This window comes from Aricia agestis, chromosome 1, assembly GCF_905147365.1.
Source record: "Aricia agestis chromosome 1, ilAriAges1.1, whole genome shotgun sequence".
NCBI classification, from domain to species: domain Eukaryota; kingdom Metazoa; phylum Arthropoda; class Insecta; order Lepidoptera; family Lycaenidae; genus Aricia; species Aricia agestis.
The window spans coordinates 14,479,448-14,506,864 of NC_056406.1; the positions used below are offsets into that span (position 1 = coordinate 14,479,448).

The window sequence follows — 27,417 nt, forward strand, 5'->3', positions numbered from 1 at the left end:
GTCTAGCGGCGCTCCTCGTGTCTCTCTCACTCGGTAGCGTTCTATTTGCCTGCGTCGCTCGAGAGTCGAGTGTCGACCAACATGATTACGCGAGGTGGGAACGTAGAGTACAGTGCTGTGCGAGTGAATTGTAATAAGTTAACTATTATTTACTGTTGATTGCCAATGCGTGGAAAAGTTTGAAGTAGTGACACGGTCCAGTGTAGAGAAGAAGTATTTCTGAGTGATTAAAATGTGGATATAGAACATCAGTGCAGTAAATAAATAAATGAGAAACAACGGCGCGTCATCGGGGTACGAGTGATAAAAAACCTTATTACTTCGGATATTGGATTCAAGTTATCGTGCTCGCTGCTGTCTCTTGGATATGAAAAATATGAATGTGAACGTTGCGTTCATATCTTGTACAGAATTGTTTCAATTGTACGTATTTAAGACGTACCGAGTATACACAATGAGTCAGGAGAAGTAGAGAACTACATACGAACTCGAGAGGCCGTTAAGAATAAACCTTTTAAAACAGGTACCGGTTTTGTATTATCATTTTGTTTGATTTATAGTGCTGCTCGCTCATTCCTTCGGGCCTTTGCACTTGTCCAGACGTTGCACCCAAGGATTCGAAAATATAACACAATGAAATTCAAACCTTTCGTATTCATATTATTATGAAGTAGAATTAACAAATTTCGTACATGTTGACCTTGACTCGACCGTTCTAATAAACTGATTAGTAACCAATCTTTTACAGATGATGGAAGACCGGGAAGATAAAACAGAGCTGGCGGGCACCGATGATACGCGGTCGATGGAAATGGAGAACAATAAAGAAGAAGCTCGCTCTTCTGTGATAAAAAACGATAAAAGTGACAGTGACGCTAATAGTGACGATTCTAGTGATAACCTAAATGATGATCAAAACGATGTAAATAGTAATGTCTCTCAGTTTTATGAGAGTAGTGACAGTAAAGTAGATTACGCGGTTAAAATAGACGATAATGACACTCTGAGTGATATAGAAGACATTAAAACGGACACCGCCTCGGCGGATAGTGAAGATTCGGCACTCGGAAGTTTACCTCCGGATGTAGCATTACACGAGAGGGAAGAGGACGGGGCTGACAGATCAGATGGTAGTGACTCTGGTTTAGGATCTGAAACAAACGAGTTTATTAAGCTACCCCAATTAGAAAATATGCCTGCCCAAGACGAAAAACCAGAAATAAACTCCGAAGACATGCCGGCTGAAGGTAGCCATAAACTTGAAGATACCAAGGATGATACACACAGGGTCAACATTGAAAAACCACGAAAAAGTAACCTTAAAAGAAAGTATGATAACGAGATTAGCGAAAATATACAACCAAAAAGAAGAAAAGGAAACATAACCTTCGATAACGTTACTGTTTATTATTTTCCGAGATCACAAGGTTTTACTTGCGTGCCATCACAAGGCGGATCCACGCTGGGAATGGAATGGGAACACAGTCACACACAAAAATTCACCTTAACTGAGCATGCTCTGGAGCAGAGAAGGTTACATAGACAAATACTACAACAGCTAAAAAGCGAAAGACATTCCGGTCAAGGGGAGTCAATGTCCTCTAGTGAAGATAGTGACACGGAAGAAGAGACCAGTGATATTTCAGAATCAGAGCTCGATTTAGATAGCTACTATTTTCTTCAGCCTGTTCCTACTAGACAAAGGAGGGCACTGCTAAGAGCTGCAGGCGTAAGAAAAATTGAGGGTTACGAGAAAGACGAATGTAGAGATATAAGGACATCTCGGGAATTTTGTGGTTGTGCGTGTAAAGGAGTTTGTAATCCGGAAAATTGTTCATGTAGTTTAGCGGGCATTAAATGCCAGGTCGATAGACTGAATTTTCCGTGTGGTTGTACTAGAGATGGTTGTGGTAATACTACCGGCAGAATAGAATTCAATCCACTGAGAGTTAGGACGCACTTTATAAATACTTTAATGAGAGTAAGTTTAGAAAAGAAAAACGAGGAGCAGCAGGCAGCCAAGAGACAATGGGCCGAAGCACATAGTACAACTTCAGGTACAGGCATACCCCATACAAATATAGCTTACGATAAAACATGTCATACTCAAGATAACAGTACTGGAAGAGTAATCAGTACTTTGTCGAATAAAATTTGCGAAACCAGCCCAGAAACATTTAACAACATGCATTGCAATCAACACACCTCAAACGCTTCTGCTGCTAGTGTTCAAAACGAATCTTCCTTTAGTTTTCCGAGAAGAGAGCACAACGTAATTAGCTACGAAGGTAAATCTGATCCTCGGTGTCATGACACGTACACCTCCAACATTCTACAGGGAAAGGGCCCGCCCTACGCATCGTCCGCGGTAGCCGAATATAACCCGGTACCGAGCAACACGCAAAGGTACCACTGCGATCTCAACTACATGTACGAACAACATTCGACGGAGAACCACCAGTACAAGGGAATACATTCATTTTCGGCGAGCAGCTTCGAGGAGTTCGCGCACAGCTCGCACATCTCTATGTTCAATCACTACGGCCACATGTACATGCCCGACTATCTGCAAAAACAAAACTCGATCGTTTCCGAGCACACCGCACAATATCCGATGCACCAAAACCACTACGACGTATATAGAAATAGTTCGGATAGTTTCGGGAGCAGCGAAAATAAAAGCGATTCTCATTACACGACTCTCATGACGTTGCCATATCAACAGAACAACAAATTACAGCCGCTAGACAATGATGAGAATTGGTTTTGTCAGAATAAGCTAATGAACCTAGATAACTTCGACCAATCGGCCCAGGACGCGCCGCAGCAGCAGGCCAGCCCGGCCCAACCGACCACTGAAGCTAACGCTAGTGAAACCGAAAATTTAGGGGAACTTATTAAAAAAACTATGGTCGAGTCTGTTACTGTGTAGATGAATCACTTGTTGTATTCTTATCTTTAAATAATTATCTTGTTATTAATCATTTGGACACATTAATTAAATTAAATTAAATAAAAACTTTATTTAATGTAAGTATCATAATAGTAAATAAATTATGTTAAAATATAGATAATAAATCAAGTTTTATTGATTTTTTTTTTAGTTTTATAGAATAGTTCTAACTATTTCAGTATCTCTAGATAACTAAAATAGTTTCAGTATCTCCAACTGTTTCAGTATTCTAGGTAGATAACTACTAAATATTTTATGTGTATTCTGAATCATGAAAGTATGATTCAGAATACACTTATTACACTCTTCTATTTAGTTAGATTTACCCCCAGGGGTCATTTAGTGGATAACTACGAGAAAAACTAATGTTTTATTAAAATAATAAGTATAAAGCATAAACCTATAGACAGTATATATTAAGTCTATGGTATAAAGATTTTAATATCAATTATTAATTATTACAAGCTGCATAATATATCCACTAATCCATACTTATTACCTCCATAGTGATATTATAAATGCGAAAGTGTGTCTGTCTGTCTATTACGAGTACCTATTCACGCCTAAGCCGCTGAACCGATTTTGCTGAAATTTTGCACGGAGATACTTTTTACCCCGGAAAAATATACGGTTCCCAGGTGATAAACGGATTTTGGCGCAATGGAGTTGCGGGAGTCATCTAGTAATATTATAAATGCGAAAGTGTGTCTGTCTGTCTGTTACCTCCTCACACCCAAACCGCTGAACCGATTTTGCTGAAATTTGGTATGGAGATAAGTACCTACATTGATTCCCGGGAAAGGCCATATTATTATGATACTTTTTATTCCAACTTTAGCGCAATGGAGTTGCGGGCATAATCTAGTTTTGTAATATAATCCAGTATAAATCTGCCGATATTTTTATTTTATTTTGTTCTTATTATTAATTGATAACACGTCCAGTCCGCATAGGCCATGACTCTTGCTCTACTTCATCTCTCACTAATCGATGTAGAGTAAGCAACAAACGCTAATGATAACATTGCATTAAATTATATTATTTACAAAAATATTATTATTGAATAAAACCCTACGAACTACGAATAATAAAAACTAAGGAATCGTAACTCCCATACTATTACCGTTTTGATGATAGTATAAGAGTTACGATTCCTTAGTTTTTATTATTCGTAGATAAAACCACAACGATGTCTTCTGAACATTTTAAGTAATAAATTATATTATTGTCGGTATCGAGGATGCCGTTATTACACAAATCTTTTGGTTGCATAATGGTGGCCACCATTATGCAACCAAAAGAAATACACCATCCTTCCTATCGTCCATTTGGCATGATGCTACCGATTGGATCAGTTAGAACTGACCGTGTGTGGGAGTGGATTGGCATGAGTCATGCCAATTTACTCCTACACACGTTCAGTTCTAATGGTGGCCATACACCATCCTTCCTATCGTCCAATCGGCATGACGCTACCGATTGGATTAGCTGACCCTGTGGGAGTGGATTGGCATGACTCATGCCAATCCACTCCGACACACGGTAGCATAACTGATCCAATACATAAATAACTGTCTTACCTATGGATTAAAGTTCTAACACAGTTCCAACTTCCAGATGACCTAGAAGGATGAAATTTAGAATCCAGGTCGGTCGGTCGGTGTAAGCATAAGGAAAAAAACAAAGAAAATCGGTCAAGTGCGAGTCGGACAGAGCGAAACTAGGCAAAATTGTGTTTCTTGTATGGAAAGCCCCCTTAAATATTTATTTTATTTTACTGTTAATATAAATTATGAAAGTAAAAATATAATTAAAGTTTTTGTGAATATTTCAAGTGCCTACCGGCTGCCATTATTGATTTTGAGAAAAAAAGGCCAAAAAATCACGTTTATTGTATGGGAGCACCCCGTAAATATTTATTTGTGAAGTGAAGAAACTTTATGAAATGAATAGAAGATGACTTTATGAAGATGTCTGTCTGTGACCTCTTCACGCGCAAACTGATTGTACCGATTGTTCTTAAATTTTGTACGGAGATAAAGTTTGAGTCCCGGGAATAGACATAGAATTCTTTTAATCCCTGTTAGTCTGTCTGTCTGTCTGTCATTCTGTCCGTCTGTCCGTCTGGACGGCTGTCCATCTGTCCGTCTGTCCGTCTGCAGATCCGTATTCAATCACAACCATTAAGGGACTATTTCACAAATTCCCGACAAGTTACGGATAGGCTATCGACAACTTATCTGACAGATGACGTATCTACCAGATAAGTTGCGGATAGCACATCCGACACTTGTCGGGAAGTGGTGAAACAGCCCCTTTATGGTTGCAATTGAATTTATTCGAATATTATGTATGTTTGAACTGGGAAGATTAAGGTGTTTACTGTTTACCCTTGCTCGGAAAGTTTTCTTTACAAAGAGCAATAATATCCCACCAAAAACATAAATATAAAAATGTAGAGCCAAGTTTCATACAAACATTATTCTTGTCTATGGACTTCGCCGTAAAAAGGATGGAGATCTAAATGAGTGCCTAGTTCTATGAAAAATTGAAATATTATGTATGTATAGGAACTAGAGATGTGCCGATCATGACTTTAGCCGACTAGCCGACTGGCCGATTAGTCGGCTGCAAAGAAGCCGACGCGAAGTAAACATACTTAACAAGACACGTTTGCAGGCGGCGTGTGCCACGCGAAATAGCAGTAAAAAAGCGTTACGGAAAATATTTAGAACAAACATATTAATCAAAATTATATTAAAATATGAAGCTAAGTTTGTGCTTAAACAGTGACAATAATAATCAGTGCTGTTCGACTACAGCTGTTGACAAAAATTTGCTACAATATTAAGTGACCGTTAGGCCAGAACAAAGTGACATTTAATAAAATTTATGGATCCCGCACTAGGTATAATAAGATTCAGATAATACCAAAATACCCATTTCGGAATATTTATAATACTTCAATATGGATTCTTCCTACTCAGAAAATATTACTTTTAGAAAATCCAACTTAAGAAAAGCTACTTCAGAGCAAAATTTGATTTTGAATATCACAGATGATTATTCCTCTTCCACATCTGTGTTAGATTTATCAACTGAAAGTCAGCCTAATGTTACACATAACACCTTAGAAGTAATATCCTTAAAATATAAATGATAACATTAATGAGACAAACTCTGACTTAGGTATAGATAAAATATTACATGACAATAAAATATAATATACAACTCCTACTGACATTAGCAATCTCTTCAATAATTATTTTATAAATATGACTAATAAAAATGACTTTAAATTTAATGCACATGACATATCGGATACTATGACTTCAAATAATAATATTTCAGAATCAATATTTTTAACGCCAACTGATCCTTCAGAGATACAAAAAATTATAAATGGCTTGAACAACACTAGCTCTGTCGGAATAGATAACATCAGCACAAAAATATTGAAAAGCTCATCAAAACTATTATCTAAGCTACGTTATTAATATGTCCCTACAAGAGGGCTCTTTTCCTGAAGCTCTTAAAACATCGGTTAACAACCGATGTTTAAGCCACTTTATAAAAATGGAGACAGAACAAACCCTAATAACTACCGTCCGATAACATTAATTCCAATCCTTTCTAAATTATTTGAAAAGGTTATGTTAATCCGTCTTGAGAGTTTTGTATACCGTCATAATATACTAACAAAAAATCAATATGGCTTTCGGAAAAATAGTAACACTACCTTAGCGTGTTTCAATCTTATAAAAGCAGTCACAGAAGCCCTAAATGATAGGACACAGGTTGCTGCGATATTGCACGAACAAAATATCTAACATTACTATTTGCAGATGACACCACAATCATTGTAAAATGCAAGGACAAGAATTCTTTTGAAGCGGAACTATATTCTACATTATTAAAAATATTTAACTGGCTTAAAAATAATAATTTAAAATTAAATATAACTAAAACTCAACATATACAATTTCAAAATTACAATAGTAAAAAAAACAAATTTGAATATATACAATATGATAATAAAAACATTTTAGAAGTCAACTCTGTAAAATTTCTGGGTTTCATGCTCGACAAGAACTGTAACTGGAAGGTCCACATCAACAAGGACCAGTCGGCACATCTCTAATAGGAACCAAATAACAATATTTTAAATATAAACAAAATAATAAAGTCTATATTATTTTCTTTGCTTTATTGAAAATCTATAACGATTGACGTTATTTAAGTAATGTGAGATCTTAAACTAGATTGGATTTGACTTGACTAGTTTCATCAGAAATAAAATGTTCAATAACTTTATGAAATCATGAAATGACTGATGTAATATGAAAACTGGCCAAGTGAGATCTAATCTAGTTTAAGACAATGATATTCTACGAGTATGTTACTAACGTCATTGGTTTAAGATCTCACATTATTTAAATAACAACAATTTTTATAGAATCTAAATTCTAATACTTATATAAAATTCTCGTGTCACAGTGTTTGTGCGCGAACTCCTCCAAAACGGCTCAACCGATTTTAATGAAATTTTGTATGTACATTCATTAGGTCTGCCGCCTGAGGATAGGTTTTTATCTACTTTTTATATTGATACCTACTACTAGAAATAATTTATAGTGCAAAACAACGTTTGCCATATTAATTATTTTATAATTTATATGGTGTTGCCGAGTCAGCCAGTATAATAATATTATAAACATGCATGCATATGTTGCACTCGGAGCACCACGCAGCGGCTTTCAGCGTTATTGCCTGTAGGTACTGGCATATTTATAGAATATGCACGAGCCTATAGAATATGCATTCGACACTAGTGTCGATACTTTTATTAGACGTCCGGTGTTCATAAATATCCGACACGCATTTAGCCTGTTCTACCCCAAGCCGAAGCGTAAGCTAATTTCGCTTTTACAAAAATAACGGCCGTAGTACCCTTTTGCAACTATCAACATGACAATAACATAGTTGAGATATTCGTTATACATAAGATTTTTGTAATATTAACACTACTTGATGTTGCCCGCAATTTCTTGCATTGAGATTTATTTGACGCGGAAACCGTACGCTGTCCCGAATAAAAATTATCCTTTTTAGGGTTCCGTACCCAAAGGGTAAAAACGGGACCCTATTACTAAGACTTCGTTGTCTGTCCGTCTGTCCGTCTATATGTCTCCATATGTAACTCAAGAACGGTAATAGCTAGAGAGTTGAAATTTTCACAGATTGTGTATATCTGTTGCCGCTATAACAACAAATACTAAAAACAAAAATAAAATTAATATTTATGGAGGGCTCCCATACAATAAACGAGACTTTTTTGGCCTTTTTTGCTCTATATCAATAATAGCAACAGGTAGGTAGGTACTTACTTGATTTTTTTACACAATCCTTAGTTTTAGGTGTACTTTAATCCATACTAATATTATAAATGCGAAAGTGTGTCTGTCTGTCTGTCTGTTACCTCTTCACGCTCGAACCGCTGAGCCGATTTTGCTGAAATTTAGCATGGATATATTTTGAGTCCCGAGAAAGGACATAGGATAGGTTTTATCCCGGAAAAATGTACGGTTCCCGCTCGATAAACGAATTTTGGCGCAACGGAGTTGCGGGTGTCATCTAGTATTTAATCATAATATTAATATAAAATAAAAAATTAAGAGGGGCTCCCATACAAAAAACACTTTTGGCCTAATTTTGCTCTATAATGGTACGGAACCCTTCGTGCGCGAGTCCGACTCGCACTTGGCCTATTATTTCTTTTTGGGACTTAAAGAATCTATAAGTACCAAACAAGTCAAGAGATAGCAGACAGGCATATTTTCGCATGATTATAAAACCTGTATAATATGGATAACGAAATTTTGCTAGACGTGGGTTAAGAAAGTCTGTGTAACACGTAGCACATGCCTAAGTGCAACAATGACCAGTGGCAGGGCGCATGTGCTTACCGCTGATTCCAGGTTTATTGATGGAAGTCATCAAGTCATGTATTCAACTATGTCTTGTAGAATATAATATTATAGACTATACATTATGGTTTGATTAAGTTATTCAGTCATATATTTTAAAAGAATGCAAATATAATAATTTATTTATGAAAATGTTGCTATGACAATGTTAAGAAAATATAAAAGAAAGGCCACTGCGAGGTTATTTTTTTTTAATGAAATAAGGTGGCAAACGAGCAAACGGGTCACCTGATGGAAAGCAACTTCCGTCGCCCATGGATACTCGCAGCATCAGAAGAGCTGCAGGTGCGTTGCCGGCCTTTTAAGAGGGAATAGGGTAATAGGGGAGGGTAGGGAAGGGAATAGGGTAGGGGATTGGGCCTCCGGTAAACCCACTCACTCGACGAAACACAGCGCAAGCGCTGTTTCACGCCGGTTTTCTGTGAGAACGTGGTATTTCTCCGGTCGAGCCGGCCCATTCGTGCCGAAGCATGGTTCTCCCACGTGTAAAATATTATTTCAAAATATTATTTTATAAAATATTAATATTATTTAAAAAAATATTGTTGTTTTACTAAAATTATGAATTAAAAGTACATATCTTGAAAAGGAACGGATTTCAAAACACTAATCAGCGTTCAGTGACGTCATACATGCTATCCTCGCGTTCCATTTAGCGTTAACAACGATCAAAATGCCTCCATTTTTTTTCAAATATTTAACTTCGTTAATCGTTATTCCGTTAAAAAAATGCTAGCTTCGCTAACCGTTAAAGCGTTACATTTCGGACGAATTAACGCAAGTTAACGTTAAACGTTAATCCTTTAATATGTAATATGGCCTTGTTGTAACTTATGGGCGATTCCGCTAGAGACGACCCTTGACACGAATTTTCAAATTACAGCATTTGTTACATGTTTTTATTGAATTATAAATAAAAAGATGTATATTTACTAGCAAAAGTACTTTTATCAGTAAAAATTTAAATTTGAATGATTTATAACATTCTGAAGTGATATCATCTAACGGCGCGAGAAAAACTGCTTATGCCACACATGATTATTTTTACTACAAATCACTAGCTCGAAGTTGAATTTCACTACGTAATATTGACTGTATAACATAAGTTTATATTTCTGAGCAAAAAAAAATCAACAATTTTGAATTAGTTTTCAAACATTGCTAAACAAAAGTTGCAATTGTTGCACCCGCGATAAAAAAATTACAAAAGTTTAGTTTTCCCGCTAAAATAAATTGTTAATAATTTGAAACTTTGTAAAAGTAAGAAGAATTGAGAGGGAAATAGGAATTAATCATTGGAATAAACTATTTTATGGTTTTTAATGAAAAAACAGTACCTTAAAAGTGGTTGCACCCGCGATCGAAGCAGTATAATTGCAAAAGCAACTATTTATTTTTTGACTATTATAGTAATTTTCGTCATATTTAATATTATTAAGGTAAACTATAACGTTAAATTATATTTGTTATCAATACTTTTCATGTAATTACAAGATTTATAAAAAATTCAATAGAGTCACATCGTGTTTTATATTTTTAGATATATTTCATGTATTACATAACAGATGTTTCAAATGATGATTAATCTTGTTTTATTTTTAAACATTTTAGAAGACATGCTACAAATGACATAAAAAAATCATATAATTTAATATTTTTCTTTGAAAAAAATATTTTTATTTATCATTTTCCCATATTCTTTTAAATTATAGATATTAATTTTGAATTTAATGTTTGCTGTAGTTCGGTTTTATAGCAATACATCGAAAAACGTTTGCCTAATTTACATTATTAAATTGTTTTAGTGATTTAGACGATTTTTTTTCTCAGATCGATAAATGACTGATAATTAAAAAATAACAAAATTTTAAGTAGTATTATTACAACTTACTAATAATATTATGTATTGCATATCAAAAATGTAGAAATTAGTCGCAGACTTATGAGTAAATTCAATTTCTTTAGACTTGTTGCACCCGCGATATTCTGATGTTGCACCCGCGATCGTGGAAATTGTTAATAATTCCTAGTACTAATAAATTAAATTAATTGTATCTAGTTAAATCATTTCTTTGTCTTATACACTTTTGAAATATGGGTTAATAAATTACTAAAAGTTTCACAATTAACAGTATTCTCAAATGAACTCGTCCGAGTTGTTAATGGAGGGCCGATTTGGTTGCACCCGCGATAGTACTTCAAACATATTTTGTGGCTTTTCTTAGATTTAATTATAGTTTTCATTTACAAATCATGATTAAACTAGTTAAAATGTATCCCTTCAGAAGATAATTTATTAATAAATATATTTTATTTTGTCAGTAGCACGCTTTAAGTGCGTCAAAATGTTGCACCCGCGATAATGGAATCGCCCTTATATCATTGCGTTAGTGTACATACAAAACCTGTTGGCTAAATGTTTTGGAAGTTAAAATGTTAGGGACAAAACAAAATACTTCTAAAATTATTGTATTCTATCTAACTAAATTATACTGCACTGTTCTTTATCAACATGCAAATTTGACGACCTCTGTGGCTCAGTGGTGAGCACGTTGGTAGCTCAAGCCGGGGGTCGCGGGTTCGAATCCCGCCGACGGAACAAAAAGTTTTCAATGTTCCCGGGTCTGGATGTGTATTAAATATGTGTATAATGTAATAAAAATCTTAAATATATATATAGTATAAAAGTATTAAATATATTTCCGTTGTCTGGTACCTGTAACACAAGTCCTTTAGGTACTTAGCACGGGGCCAGACTGACGTGGTGTGATGCGTCCATAAAAAAATAATATTTATAATAACAATAAACAAATCACTCTCTCTATAAGCACCGGCGCTGAGGTATGAAATGATAACACGAAACAAATCTCTTCAAACTCGCACGCGCCTCTAGTATTGTTTTTGTTTCGTTGTACTTTCATACTAACTGTCTTTTCATACTAACTGTCTGAACCTGTTTTCGCGCCGCGCCGCTGTGCCGTGCGGTAAATAGTAGGCATTGGATTAACGATTAACCGACTTCTGCATATTAACGGAAGTAAACTAGTCCGTTATTATTTTTAAAAGTTAATCCGTTAATCAAAATGTTAACTTTGTTAATTAACGATTAACGGATTAACGAGTTAATATTAGCCCAGCTATGAATATAGCCTATAGTCTTACTCGATAAATGATCTAACACTGAGATAAGTTTTTAAATCGGACCTGTAGTTCCTGAGATTGACGCGTTCAAGCAAACATACTCTTCAGGTTTATAATATTAGAAAGGTAGGTATAGATTTTTTTTAAATTATCGCTTGACAAACTCGAGTCTCGATCTAAAAGACTATGAAATGGTATAATATGGTAGTGATGATGATGATGATGATGATGATGATCATGATGATGATGAATGTAATTTGTATAGTAGCATATGCTTTCTGTTCTTAAAACAACGCCGAAACTCCCAAACTTGTACCTATAAAGAATCAGGAGTTCTCTCAGCACCTTCCGAACCACGGTATACCAGGTATATCTCGGTGAAAAATCTTACTTGTTGGTAGCATATGCTTAGAATACTTCTCACGAAACCGAAGTCACCACATGTTTCCCTATAAGTTTTGAGGAGTTCCCTCGATTACTTATGGATCCTGCATCAGATCACCACTTTTGTGAATATCATACCAAATTGGGATGATACCCTATATACCAAAAGAAAAATTTTGAAAATCGGTTAACAAACGGCGGAGTAATCGTTGAATATAAGAAAACAAACATAACACCTCCCCCATTTTGAAAGTCGGTTAAAATTGTAGCCTATGTGTTATTCTGATGTATAAGCTATATTATTGTAAAGTTTCATTAAAATCCGTTCAGTAGTTTTTGCGTGAAAGAGTAACAAACATCCATACATCCACACATCCATATTCCATACATCCATACATCCAAACAAACTTTCGCCTTTATAATATTAGTAGGATTATAATATACAATCTTTCATCTCCTATTTTATCCCCTTAGGGGTAGAATTTGTCAAAATCCTTTCTTAGCGGATGCCTACGTCATAACATCTACCTGCATGCCAAATTTCAGCCCGATCCGTCCAGTGGTTTGGGCTGTGCTTTGATAGATCACTATGTTAGTCAGTCACCTTTGAGTTATCTAATATATAAAATTCTCGTGTCACAGTTTTCATTGCCATACTCCTCCGAAACGGCTTGACCGATTTTGATGAAATTTTGTGAGCATATTGAGTAGGTCTGAGAATCGACCAACATCTATTTTTCATACCAAAAAAAATATATATGGCAAAACAACGTTTGGCGGGACAGCTAGTATTATATATATTTAGATTTAATTAGAGGAACGACACAAGCATAGTAATATTATAGCTTACTAGTGAACTTGGGTTATTTTATTATTTAGCTTACATTAGTTTATCTGGTTTGAGGTTACACGGGACAAGGCAACGGCTGCATTTCGTCCGAGACGAATCCCACGATATCCGCAACGTAAAGTTGTTAAAAATATCCGCGGAAACGTCTCAGTAAAACGTATTTTGTAGACAAACTTTAGAGAGATTTTATACGCTAATGATAGTCGACGCCAGAACTACGTTGCGCTGGAATTAGCTTATCGCGGGAACCGTACAATTTAACGAAATAAAAACTAACCTATGTCCTTTCCTTTCTCTCAAAGTATTTGCTATCTATATACAGAATTTCAGAGCGAGAACAGGTATTAGACATTCCTGTGCTTATCACTGCAGTTTAAAGTAGCGAATACAAACATAAGTTATAAAGGAATATTATTGCTATATTAAGTATTAATATCATGGGGAAACCTAGAGCCACTTGAGGTGACATCTTTGTTAAATATTTATAACTACTTATAAACACAAAAAATACAACTCATTATCAAAAAATTGCAGTTATGTAAGTAAGTTTATTTAGTTTAGAAAAGGTATAACAAGCTACTGCAGAATCGTCTTTAAAGATAGAAAGAAAAATACAACATATTTTATAAAATTTATTTAGATAACCTGTTTAAATGTTTATAACTTTATACATCTACTATAATCCAATATACACAAATAATCTAAACATAATTTATAGTACAGATTCCCATTTATAGAACATTTTTTCGATAACTTTCAAGGTAATTTTTCGTGAGGAGCTTCATTTTGTTAAGACGAACAACAATTTCCTCCACGAAAATTATCGAAAGTGGTAGCTAATATAAAAAAAAAACTCGAAAGTATACCACTTTCGAGTTTTTTTTATATGCGATAGGTTAATAGTTATATAATTTAGGAATAACATTGTCCTACAAGTAGAACAATACCATCAAACCGAAATATTAAATCCTTTCTATCTCCTGTTAGCTACCACTTTCGAGAATTTTTGCAGAGTAAATTGTAGTTCGTCTTATCAAAATGAAGCTACTCAAGAAAAATTTGCTTGATAGTAATAAGAAAATATTCTAAGGAACCCGGACTAATAATAATACTGAAATAACAAAAAATAATTACTTTTATTTGTCAGCAGTCACTGGACAGTCTCCAGATTTTGACTGACCTGTCTTTACTTGCTGTTATTAGCCTATTGGACGATTTGTCAAAGTATATGCTCTCGATTTCATCTGAAACAACAAAGTTTACCAGGTTAGGTTAGGTGTAGCCATATTCCTGGCTATGCTGGACATCAAATACACTCAAAATGATTGCCGAGTACGCCTAGGAATAGGGTTCGCCAAACATTATAACCGGACAGATAGAAAATAGTGATAACATACAAATACAAGAGTTGTAGATCTCTTTATTACATACAATTTCACAATTTAACGTTTTACGATAGGAGATGGGTTTGCCGAAAATCAACATAAAACATTTTTCCTCTTAACAGAGGAAAAACTTTGAGGTTTCAAACCACGGTTTTCAGTTGGGGAAGTATCCCAATTATTTTGACTTTCTCTTATTTGAGAAATGTAAGAACCTCATACAAGCCTGACAATATTATTGGCCAGCCACGCAACCAAAAAGTGACGCCTGGCAAGGGGCATCTTTCAGGTAGGGTACCTGAAAGATGGCTGAACTGTATAATTTATACAAGTATAGCTACTAGCTAGAGAACACATTCACCTTCGTGTATAGTGCGTTCATCGGTCTGTGTGACGGTCTCCATGTTCCACTGCAGCAGAGCGCCGGCGGCAGCGCCCAGCCACACCACGTGGCCGCCGTCGCCGCGCACCGCCGTCAGCGTCGTCGACACGCGCTTCTCGAATATCTGGAAGTTGCGTCAGGAAGATGTTAATCGTAGTAGTGTATATTAGCGTAGTTATTTATATATTATAAAAGTGAGGAAACGAAGAATTAAATCGGATATCTTTTATCCATACTTAAAATACATAAAAATGTTATAAATGCGAAAGTTTGTCTATCTGTCTGTCTGGAACCGATTTTGCTGAAAGGCATGGAAATACTTTGAGTCCCGGGAAAGGACATAAGATACATTAATTGTCCCGGAAAAATGACTTTAGGCGCAATGGAGTTGCGGCCGTCATCTAGTAATTATAGTTTGTGCGTTTTATGATGATATGGGTGACAGTTTTCATATTCCGTGCTACGGTTTTTTTACAAAACAAAATAAAACAAAATGTAATAAATTATATTCCATCTACAAAAACAAATGTTTCCTATAATTGTAAATAAATAAAAATGAAAAGTTGCTAAATGCTAACTTATTAATATAAAATTATAAATATTAAATTTGAAATAGGAGTATAAAATTATTGTTACGAAAACATTTGCAAAATGTCAGATGCATGAAACGGAACTTATGTCAATAGAGATTGACTCTGTTAAATCGAAATCAAATCGATAAAAAGGGCGGCCATCTTAAATCGCCGACGCCACTATGAAACGTCAGTACGAAATCGATAAATTTGATTGCAATTCCGTTAGGAAGTGATTCGATAATATTTTTAAATTATCGATTAATTTTTGTTAGGTAACTTCCCTACTATAATTGTCAATTATTATGTGTCACGCATGTCATCTAATTTAATAAAGAGTTTGACAGCTAATATACTATAATGGGTCTTTCGTTTTTTTACAGTTAAATAATTAACATCCGTGTCTGAGTGCGGCAGTTAGAGAAGAAACAACAAAATCTCACCACATTCATGACATTGAGATCCGTGACGTTGAAGAGTCCATCGCGGGCAGCACACACGGTGCGCTCGTGCGTGAGCGTGCACGCAGCGAGCGGCGCAGAGAGCGTGCGCGCCCGCACCAGCGCCGCACCGGTGCTCACCTCCCACACCACCACCTCGCCGTCCACAGTGCCCGATATCACGTCCAGCTTGTCGCCTCTGTACCTGTAGTTGTAGATAAAGGGTTTTCCAGTAGGGACTTGACAATTTAACGTTACGTTACGTTTGTGGACGCACCATTTCACTTAACATCGAACTGTCCGCGTCACTGTCAGTTTATTCAGTAAACATAACGTGGTCATCATGGTGAAGTACACGAATGAACAACGTCTGCAAATCTTAAAAATTTACTACAAAAATTGGGAGTCGGTGGCCGCTATTTTAAAAGCGTTAACTCCGATTTTCGATCGTAATAATTCTCGCCCTAGTAGACAGGCAGTTGGCCATTATTATGGATTATTTTTGGCCCGAATTAGAAGATATGGACTTGGACAGCGTGAAGTTTCAATAGGACGACGCCACAAGCCACACAGCACACGTTACAATCGATTTATTGAAGAGCATGTTTGATGAGCGTGTTATTTAAAAAAATGGACCACTCGATTGATCGCCTCGTTCGTGCGATTTAACGCCTCTAGATTTTTTTCTTTGGGGCTGCGTCAAGTCGTTGGATAAGCCGACAACGTTGGAAGAGCTCAGAGTCAAAATTAAACGCGAAATAGCCGAAATGTTTGGCCGAAAATTGGGTTCAACGAATCACCGCTGCAAACGTGCCTGCGGTGGTCGTATGAGCGAACTGCGAAGTCGAGTTCCATTCAAAAATGTTTTCATTGTACTTCAATCCGATACTAAAATTTTTGAAATATCTCAAATATAGTTTTAATTTTATTTTGAAAGTCCTTTGAAATTACATTATACTACATTTTGTTAATGCTGTCTGCTTCACATATTAGTGATTTTTAATAAGTAAACAATATTTCAACTAATATATTAGTTTATTATAATTATATAAAGAAACCAGAAAATAAATAATAATTACCTATGTGCTATAGTGGTGATGTTACCATCATGGTCAAGCTCGGCCTTCAACCCACGAAGTGCTTGTCCTGTATTGCCCAGGTTTCCCCATACGCGAACAACGGCGTCCCAACCACCAGACACCAACAAACGTTCTGAAAAGAAAATCAAATACTTTGCTATTGTAATTATCAAAAGCCTAACAAAAGAATTATATTTGAAGTAGATGACGCCCGCAACTCTGTTGCGCCAAAATTAGTTTATCGCGCAGGAACCGTACATTTTTCCGGGATAAAAACCATCCTATGTCCTTTCCCGGGACTCAAACTATCTCCGTGCCAAATTTCAGCAAAATCGGTTCAGCGGTTAGAGCGTGAAGAGGTAACAGACAGACAGACAGACAGACACACTTTCGCATTTATAATATTAGTATGGATGCTCCTCTCTACTTAAGTTCCCGGTTAACCATGATTTTCACTTCATTGCAAAACTGTCTAGATAGCATGTACTTTACGCTGCCTTCTCACGTTCAATAATAATATTTACCTTGTGGCAACCACATCAAGCAGCTGACAGAATCGTCGTGTGCGCGAAAACTGTCCATCACACGTCCATACTCAACATCATATAAATATCTGCAACCGTATAAAATATATTTATGATATAAATTATATTTTGTAACTTTATAAACTAGAGATCGCCCAATGGTCGAAATTCAACCTTAGTTTCAAGGACATTAGGACTACTACCTATAATTTGTAAAAAATGTTGCCTTTATCATATTTTTTTCAACTCTTGTGTTTGGGACTTAGCTGATCTCAGACTGGCCGTGTAAGCATTGTCTAATACGAGGGCTGCTATTTATGTATCCGGAACTGGCCACTTACAAGAACAATATATTTTAAAAAGTAATTACAACATTTGAAAATAGAACTCTTTGGTTGAAGAATACATTTTGTTTCATGTGACTGTCAATTATTTTTCCATTGTGGCGTCATTTTGAAAATTGCGTGTCTTCATTTGCCATGGATTTAACGCGTGAACATTTTCGTGCAATGATTTACTACGATTTTCGGCGTGGGCTAAATCAACAATAGTGCTTTATTCAACTCACCGCAACTTTTGGAGATGAAGCACCATCAAAAACCACTGTTTATCACTGGTACAGTGAGTTTAATCGTGGGCGGTCTATGCTCACGGATGAAAATAAAGAAGGTCGCCCAAAAACAGCTGTTGTCCCACAAAATATAGATGCTGTGCGGGAACTAATAATGCGTGATCGTCATGTTACATATCGCGAGATAGAGGCGTCCTTAGGTATAAGTATGACGAGCATACATAAGATATTACACGAACATTTGGCTGTAAAAAAAATATGTTCGCGTTGGATTCCGCACAACTTGACAATCGATCAAAAACGGGCTCGTGTCGATTGGTGCAAAAAAATGATAAAAAAATACAACCGTGGTACGTCAAAAGCCGTTTATAATATCTACACAGGTGATGAATCTTGGATCTATGCATATGACCCCGAAACTAAACAACAGTCAACGGTGTGGGTGTTCCAAGATGAGCCGAAACCAACAAAAGTTACTCGTGCAAAAAGTACTTTGAAGCAAATGGTCGCCTGTTTTTTTGGAATTAATGGACATATTGTGGCTACAGTGCCATTAGAGAATCGTAAAACGGTTAATTCTGAATGGTATACGACCATTTGTTTACCAGAAGTCTTTGAAGAAATAAGAAAGGACAACCGACAACGCAGAATCATATTACATCACGACAATGCTAGCAGTCACACCTCAGCTGAAACAACTCAGTTTTTGGAGGGTCAAAAGATCGAATTGACTGGTCATCCGCCGTACAGCCCTGATTTGGCACCTAACGATTTCTTTTTATTTCCATACGCGAAGAACAAATTACGTGGTCAACGTTTTTCGAGCCGCGAAGAGGCTGTTGATGCGCTCAAAATGCACGTTTTGGAGATACCTCAATCAGAATGGAAAAAGTGCTATGAAAATTGGTTCCAGCGTATGCAAAAGTGTGTCGATCATCGCGGCGAATATTTTGAAAAGCAATAAAACCATATTAAATGATATATGTTTGTTTCTTTTTTTAATTCCGGATACATAAATAGCAGCCCTCGTAGTATCTGAGATTCAATAAAAAAACTATAATCCATTTTCAATTTGTCAACTTGTTGTCAACAGACTTCAACCATAAATAAGAGTATAATTCGTATGTATAGGCTTGTCACTCAAAAATCTGTCGTTTCTCATATGTGTGTGTTGTAGTGTGTGTAATGTTTTATTTGTTAAAAAAATGTATGATAAAAGCATAATTTCAAAATAATATTAGTTCGATGCACTCCTTCACCATATAAACTATAACTGTGTAAAATTTAATGTACCTACGTTTCCCCATTTTTCGTAAAAAGGGTTACAAAGTTTTTCGTTCGCGTATTAATATTATGATACTAAGATTGCAATCTTGACCGGGTCACAGAATACATATTAGTTTAACAAACCGGGTGTGACGAGGCTGGATCCACCGTCAATACTTATAATACAGATAAGCGGCATACGGCGATAATACTGTTGTTTGCAAGCCTAGGCATTCTATCAGTAACTTAAAATGGTTTATAAGCTGGTGGTCTTACTCTGCAGTTGTTAAATTCTAGAGAATAGTAATCCCATAGAATAATTAGTAGTTTCTTTATAATATTGTTACGAACTTACGACGCACAGTGCCATCTAGCGTCAATCAGCGAAACCACTCGGGGAACACCGACAGCATATTATATCCCCTACTCAATACTAGATGGCTTTAGGTGAACGATTACATGCGCGTATTTTCTAGAAACGTTCAACCCATGTTTACGCGGGTCAGGTACGTTCTAGAAACAAACTCTCTGGAACAGTCTGGGACTCGCCTCGAAACATATAAATATTCGCAGGGAGACGGGCCAGTCAATCAGTTCAGTTTGAGCTATCGTCACGGCGACTTCGAAGTGATAAGTATTGATAGAAAGTGATACCAGTGAAACCTACGACCCTACGACCTACGACCTAGGACATGCTTAGTGTTTGGACCTAGTGCTGGTGAATAAAGTCTTCAAGAAAGTCAGCAGGTCTTTCTCTCCAAATCCTTCGAACCCTAGCACGTAACAATATTTCTATTTTCTATATTTCAGTATTCAGTTAATAATAGACACTCACATTTCATTATCCCAGGACCCAGCAGCGACTAAGTTTTCGTCCACCATGACGCAAGAGCTTAGGGGGGTGGAGCACAATATGACACTCCTTATTTGTTTGTTCTGTTCCATATCATACACTTTTAAGGCCCCATCCTTCCCAACGGATATAACTCTGTTCTTATCACAAATAGCACAAGTCACAGCTTCCTTATGCAGTCTCACTGTATCTAATAATTCCATATCATATCCATCTACTGGTGGTGGTGGTGTAACGTCCGAAATACTTTTGAGTACTTGATGTATAATTTTTTTAACATGGGGCTGGGTGAATAACTGCTTTGGTACTTGACCAAATTCCATTATTTGCACTTCTAGAGCGTGCTTATCATTCATATCACATATGAGTTCCAAGTCAACTGAACCTTCATAACACACATGGTGAAAAACTGAAAAAAAAATTAAAAATTCCTTCAGATTTTTTCTAAATGCATATAAAAGATTAAAACTATTATGATATATGGTTATGACCCATAAATAAAAATTATTTACATACCATTGTTTGCTTTCACAGCCTCATTTCCTCTTTGTTTGTAGCCAAATATGAGATCGATCCACAGGTGTATGTGCCTGGAAACATAATCTGACTCTAGAGCTTCTCTCAGCTTGGTCACAAAGTCTTCTGGTGAACTCGCCCAAGGTGGCAGTTCCACATTATCAACTTTTCTTCCATCATGTCGGACTCCAAAATCGATATCATACATGTTGACAAGAAAATCGCCTTTTTCTCTTGTATCATAAAACTCTGGTACCAATTCCTGAAATATTCATCGCACCCACTGTTACAAATTACAATTTTAGTTTAAAATGTAGTATAATACAGGGTGCAATTAAACCTACCTGCCAATTTTTTTTTGGGGCTTAGGTATCATTAGGTGAGTCCATTAAACAAAAATAAATAGGGTGTTATTTTTTTTACATTAACATATTTTATCCGAAAAAAAAACGATGCACAATGGTCACTTCATAATTTCATAATAATTAAGATATTGCGAGTTGCGACCGCTACTCCATCGCGCGCGATATCCAATCGGAAGACCGGTTATGCGTACGGGTAAAGCGGGGGAGACGCGCGGGGTGGGAGGCGGCAGGCCCGCCGGTCACCAGCGAGTCTAGCGAGAGCGACCGTTTAGTGCCACGCGGGTAGTTGTATAGCTAACACGTAATTATTTTGTTTGTCACGGCCCCCCCGGCCCCCGCGCTTTAATTAGTGTCTGTTACAATGTACCCTAACCACGATTGAGTGTCATGAAATGTGGAGATGCTACATTTTGAGTGGCGAAAGTTTACGTGGAACCCAGAGACTGTACGAGCAAGAAAGCCTTCCTCGTCTTCATAACAGCTGATTGATGATTCTCGAATCACGAATGCAGCAGCTGTACCCTGAATCTGAATCGCGAAATAATCAAAGACGCGAAACAGTTCGCTCTTCGCAACACCTGCACATGCCTAGCCAGCCTCGAAGACATGCCTCTGACGAGGTTAAAAGTGACAAAGTTGTGCTTAACAAACTTTTAAAGTCTTAAAGACAATGAGCAAAATGCGCTAGACTCTGCTTAGAGCAAAACGGATTGCAGTTTGAACTATGTTAGCCCCAATTTCACCAACGTCTGTTAGTGTTAACAGCTTGTTAAATTGTCATGTCTTTTCTTTCATTCATAAGAAAACGAAAGAGGTAACGTGATACTAATTCGAGCGTTAACTTTAACAGTCGTTGGTGAAATTGGGGCGTGTAGACAAGATGGAAGTAAATAAGATTTAGAGGTGGGTTATTTTGATTTTTAATTAGTTGTACTGTACTGTAACATTAGTTAATTGAATTTTTTAAATACGCCTAAATGCAAAGGATGTGGTTTAGATTTATTATAAATTTCTAAAGTGCTTATTTTTCGTAATTAGAAAGTTGTAATTTTCCATTCTTTTGATGTGTATCAATTAATTTTATGTTAAACATACCTGTCTACGTCTTTTACATTTGACGGTCCTAAGTCCGTCAAAGTATGAAGAGAAAATTCGCAACTTATGATAATAACAAGAATGCAGTGGCGGATTAATCAAATTAAGCAATTGCCTAGGGCATCACGTCTGAAGGGGCACCAGAAGAGTAAAGGTTCAAAGACCGATTCGGATACGGATCGAGTCGGTCGAGATACGGATAGGGGGGCACACAGGCATGGATTGCTTAGGGCATCAAGTAATCTTAATCCGTCACTGCAAGAATGTCAATGGAAGGGCGAGGCGGGGCCGCGCCGCGCATGTGTCCATATTTTGTGGTGTTTGGTAGGCTAACTTTCGGAGGCTATTTCTCAAAATTTTAGTACTGAGTGAGTATAAAAGAAGAAATACGTGTATTTTTATTTTTAATAAGGATCAATATATCCAAATTTGGCAGGAAGGTTAAATTGCACCCTGTATAGTACATAATAAGGAGTATTTAAAACACCAAAATATTGCCTACCTTAAAGTCTGACATATTCTTCATACAATTATGATAAACATGCCCCACAGAATTAAACATTCTATCTGGATGGTCAAATCTTCCATTTTGTAAACATAACATGTACTGTGGATATTTGCGAACCTGGAAATTAATAAATTATTTATCTATTTACTTCGTTATTGAATACATAATATTAATAGCAAGTGCAGCTGCAGTCAATGGAATCACCGAATCAGGTTGATCAAGAATTTTAAATAATAACATTAGCAAGTGTGTCATGTATAGTAACATAATCCATTAATCCCTACTTATTACATACTTTCTTATTATATGACATATATAATTAAGAACTTTGCATGACACACTACCACATGTCTAGATAAGTATGAAAGTATACCTATCTGTTACCTCTTAACACTTAATTAATTAAACCAATTTAGATGATAGATGTATAAAATCTTAATATATATATTTCTTGTGTGCGTGTGTATGTGACTGAACTCCTCCTAAACGACTGGACCAATTTTGATGAAATTTTTTGTGTGTGTTCGTGGAGATTCGAGAATGGTTTAGATTTACAGTTTGGTCTACTGGAAAATGTTTTTTCAATTAATTTCTTATTTATAAGGAGTTGTTGATTTTGGAATGTTTTACATTAGATCCGGCGGACGGCGCTATCATCGCATTCAATATTATTCTATTTCAATTTAGAATAATATTGAATGCGATTTACTCCGCCGTTTGTGAACCGATTTTCAAAATTTTTCTTTTGGTATATGTGGTATCATCCCAATTTGGTATTATATTCACAAAAGTGGTGATCTGATGAAGGATGCATAAGTAATCGAGGGAACTTCTCAAAATTTATATGGAAACATGTGGTGACTTCGGTTTCGTGAGAAGTATTCTAAGCATGATTTTGCAGCGAGGTATACCTGGTATACCGTGGTTCGGAAGGTGCTGAGAGAACTCCTGATTCTTTATAGATACAAGTTTGGGAAATTCGGCGTTGTTTTAAGAACGGAAAGCATATGCTACTACGCAAATTACATTCATCATCATCATCATCATCACTACCATTTTATACCATACATCGTCCCATGGTTATGACTTATGAGCCTATAATGACCTTGTTATTGGTACTTTGCATAGTCTTTTAGATCGAGACTCGAGTTTGTCAAGCGATAATTTAAAAAAATCGATACTTAATATTGCTTGAGAGTATATTTGCTTGAACTGAGAGTATGTAAGATAGTTAATTTATCGAATAAGGCTATAGGCTATTTATTATCACGCTAAAACTAATACGACCGAAGAAACTCAGGAAAATGTGGGAAAAACGGGGGAAATATTAGAAATTACGAACTACTGGAGCAATTTTTATGGCAATATTTGGCACAGATATAGAGTAAACCAAGTGAAGGGAGTAGGGACATAAGAGCTATTTTTATGGGAAAATATCCGGTTTCCGTAAAATTCCTAATTTACGCGGGCGAAGCCGCGCGGGACATCTAGTATATTTGTATAATATTTTATGATCAATAATAATAAGCTAGACAAACATAATATAAGATGTAGGATCTATGTATAAAATGCATTTGAAAATAATCATACAGGAATTGTTGTATTTGCAAAATTAATAATATCTATGGATGCTTCACACCATGTCAGTCTGGCTCCAGTAAGAACTTGATGGGCTTGGGTTACAGGTACCACTTACCAGACAACAGAAATATATTTAATACTTTTAGACGTGGGAGAGCCATGCTTCGGCACGAATGGGCCGGCTCGACCGGAGAAATACCACGTTCTCACAGAAAACCGGCGTGAAACAGCGCTTGCGTTGTGTTTCGCCAAGTGAGTGAGTTTACCGGAGGCCCAATTCCCTACCCTCCCCTATTCCCTTCCCTTCCCATCCCTGTCCTCCTCTATTACCCTATTCCCTCTTAAAAGGTCGGCAACGCACCTGCAGCTCTTCTGATGCTGAGAGTGTCCATGAGTGACGAAAGTTGCTTTCCATCAGGTAACCTTGTTTGCCCCCTTATTTCTTCAAAATAAAAACTATATATATATTTAAAATTTATAATATATATAATATACATATTTAATACACATCCATGGCCCAGGAACTTAGAAAACTTTTTTCTGTTGGCAGGATTCCAACCTGCGACCCCCGGCTTGAGCTACCAACAGCCCACCAACTCAGCCACAGAGGTCGTTTGTGGCTCAGTTGGTGTTTATAATATTATATTATAATATGTATGCATATTATGGCTATGTAAGTACATACTTGTATATATACTCACTAAATAAAACAACACTAAGCCAGGGGCTGAATAATGAGATCCATAAAGAAACTTGGGTTCAGACATTTCTTGATACCTTTCCAATAGCTTTTCTAATCTATCTTTATTAAGAGCACCCATGGGCTTAGATAGGTCTCTAAATGTTTCCAAACTGTCTAAATCCAGAGTTTCCGAAGTGTAATCAGACACAATCCATGGAAAAACTGGGTACTGAGTTAGATCATTCTTACTTCTGTCTGCAAGGCTAAAACAAAACATTTGATAAGAAAGAAAAATGTTTGAAAGTTAAATCTACAATTAAATTCCACTCACCAATTAAGGTACACCAAGTAATCATAGTTTGATACAATCCCATTTTGCCAACGGAGGGTCATTTCTTCGATATGAACTTGCTCTAAATTATTATTAGGTAATGATTCTATAAATTCATAGACGGTGTTTCTTTCATCTTCACTCAAGAACAACAAGTAAATGTGACGAATTGAGCTTTGATTTAAACAATATATTTCAAGACCCTAGAAGTGTTAATTTTTTCTTATAAAAATTGCAGTATTATAAAATTATTCAAAAGCACAACACACAATGATACATACAACTTGCCTTAACAAAAATCTTCTGTTGTACATCCTATTTATATCCTTTAGCTTAACCTTTAGGATTGGACTCTGCAAAAAACATATGCAAGTAATATAAAACTGAAATATTTATACTTAAGTTAAAATTTTGAATACATCAAGATTTTAATGATTGCCATTAAGAAATAAATACTGTTGCAAGATGAAGAAACTGTTAAATTTTGTGACCATTTAATGACAAAGATAATAGGTTTCAAAAATAGGTTAAGTATGTATATTATTATCTTATAGAAAAAATGCATGAATCACTTACATTTTCTATATTACTAATGGGTTGAAAATAAAGAGTTGTAGGTGTGAGTGCTAGTTTGCCCTGATGTCGTACAAGTGGTGATATTTTTTCTACTTGAAATTCATAGATTATCTTTTCTGTAAAATCATCCATCATCACAGGATCAAAAACCATTCTCATATACCTAGAGTAAAGGATGGTAGCCACCATACTGTTGTGTTCAGGAGCATGCAATGTTGATGCCCTCAAAAGCTGTTGCATCTGATTTAAGCATTCTTCAGCTGAGGCAAAATCGAAGATAAAGAAAAAATCCTTAACTTTGTATTGAAATTTGTATGGCGTTAAAATATTTTCTTCCAGCATTTCACAATATTGCTTAGCTTTTATTTGAATCACATTACATGTCTTATTTATTTTAGATGGAACCGTGGAGATATTTAAGCATTCTTTAAAATGGATTTTTAGAAGTGGTTCCATGAAATTTCGCGGTTCAAAAACAAGGGACTTTGAACAAAGTTTTAGGCGACCCTGTCTTATTATTCCCTTTTTTAATGATAAATCATCGTGCATGGAACAAGAATAATCCTCAAAATATATCTCTCCAGGCTCTAATAATAACATTGAAAATCTGAAATTATTTGAAGAAATAATAAAAAATGATTAATGTTCGTTACTTACAAAGTCACTGAAGCAACATGATGTATATTTATAAGTACCATACCTGCATTTATTCATGATATTATTGTTTTACCAACATAAATTTCAGCAAATTTAAAAAAACTCAAAGAAAATCATATGAAAAGTAGATACGGTAATGAAAACAAGTTCCGAAATATTTTGTTTTCGTTTCGTAATGAAATTTGACGTTTATTTTTTTTCTTTTGTTTTTGCATGCAAGCTAGAGCTACCATCATACAAAAACGTCATTTTTAATGCAAAAGGACGAATACAGTTCGCTGTTCGACAAGGCTTTAATTGAATGTGTCAATGTCAGCCAATGTGCGCTGCTCATGGAATTAATATGTACTAGTTGTACGTAGTACATATTAATTCCATGTCGCTGCTGCCTGCTGCTAAAGGAAAACTGTCAAAAATGACGTTTTTGTATGATAGAAGCGTTAGTTCCTTTTCTCGTCATGTTCATAAACAGCCTTGTTGAACTGTACGGTAGTTCCCGAACCGGTGACTGCACCGGTTCATGGGTTCGGTAGACAAGGCGGTAGACAACCTAGTTTCTTCGTTCTTTCTACGACTTTCAAAAAGCGTATCATGATACCGTACTCATCTATATTACATCTATACTACATATAAATAAAATTTGAGTGTCCGTTTGTAATATTGAAAGAACCGTTTTTTACTACATGCATATGAATGTAGATACGGTTCATATACCAAAATAG

General features: G+C 36.0%; 2 protein-coding genes across 2 annotated transcripts; one reads left to right on the forward strand and one right to left on the reverse strand.

Moving 5' to 3' along the window:
• LOC121726883 lies at positions 1–3,033 on the forward strand. The gene is made up of 2 exons (XM_042114521.1): positions 1–523; positions 749–3,033. Exon 2 carries the CDS (start codon positions 749–751, stop codon positions 2,930–2,932), a length of 2,184 nt encoding a protein of 727 aa, XP_041970455.1. The 5' UTR covers positions 1–523; the 3' UTR covers positions 2,933–3,033.
• An 11,296-nt stretch (positions 3,034–14,329) lies between these two features.
• On the reverse strand, positions 14,330–26,777 carry LOC121727971 (protein FAN-like). The gene is made up of 13 exons (XM_042116058.1): positions 26,739–26,777; positions 26,039–26,645; positions 25,744–25,815; positions 25,463–25,665; positions 25,151–25,394; positions 22,863–22,985; positions 20,901–21,162; positions 20,367–20,793; positions 17,695–17,783; positions 17,171–17,303; positions 16,095–16,296; positions 15,059–15,203; positions 14,330–14,559 (listed from the first exon to the last, which is right to left on the reverse strand). Exons 1-13 carry the CDS (start codon positions 26,750–26,752, stop codon positions 14,459–14,461), a joined length of 2,622 nt encoding a protein of 873 aa, XP_041971992.1. The 5' UTR covers positions 26,753–26,777; the 3' UTR covers positions 14,330–14,458.
• Positions 26,778–27,417: the final 640 nt, after the last annotated feature.

Bases quoted from the DNA above. Each gene is read 5' to 3' on its own strand.
- LOC121726883 (XM_042114521.1), top strand. From the start codon at position 749: ATGATGGAAGACCGGGAAGATAAAACAGAGCTGGCGGGCACCGATGAT.
- LOC121727971 (XM_042116058.1), bottom strand. The intron at 21,163-22,862 runs GTAGGCAATATT...TGAATATTTCAG, and splicing joins AGAATATGTCAGACTTTAAG to GAATTGGTACCAGAGTTTTA. The intron at 20,794-20,900 runs GTATGTAAATAA...TTTTTTTTTCAG, and splicing joins GGCTGTGAAAGCAAACAATG to TTTTTCACCATGTGTGTTAT.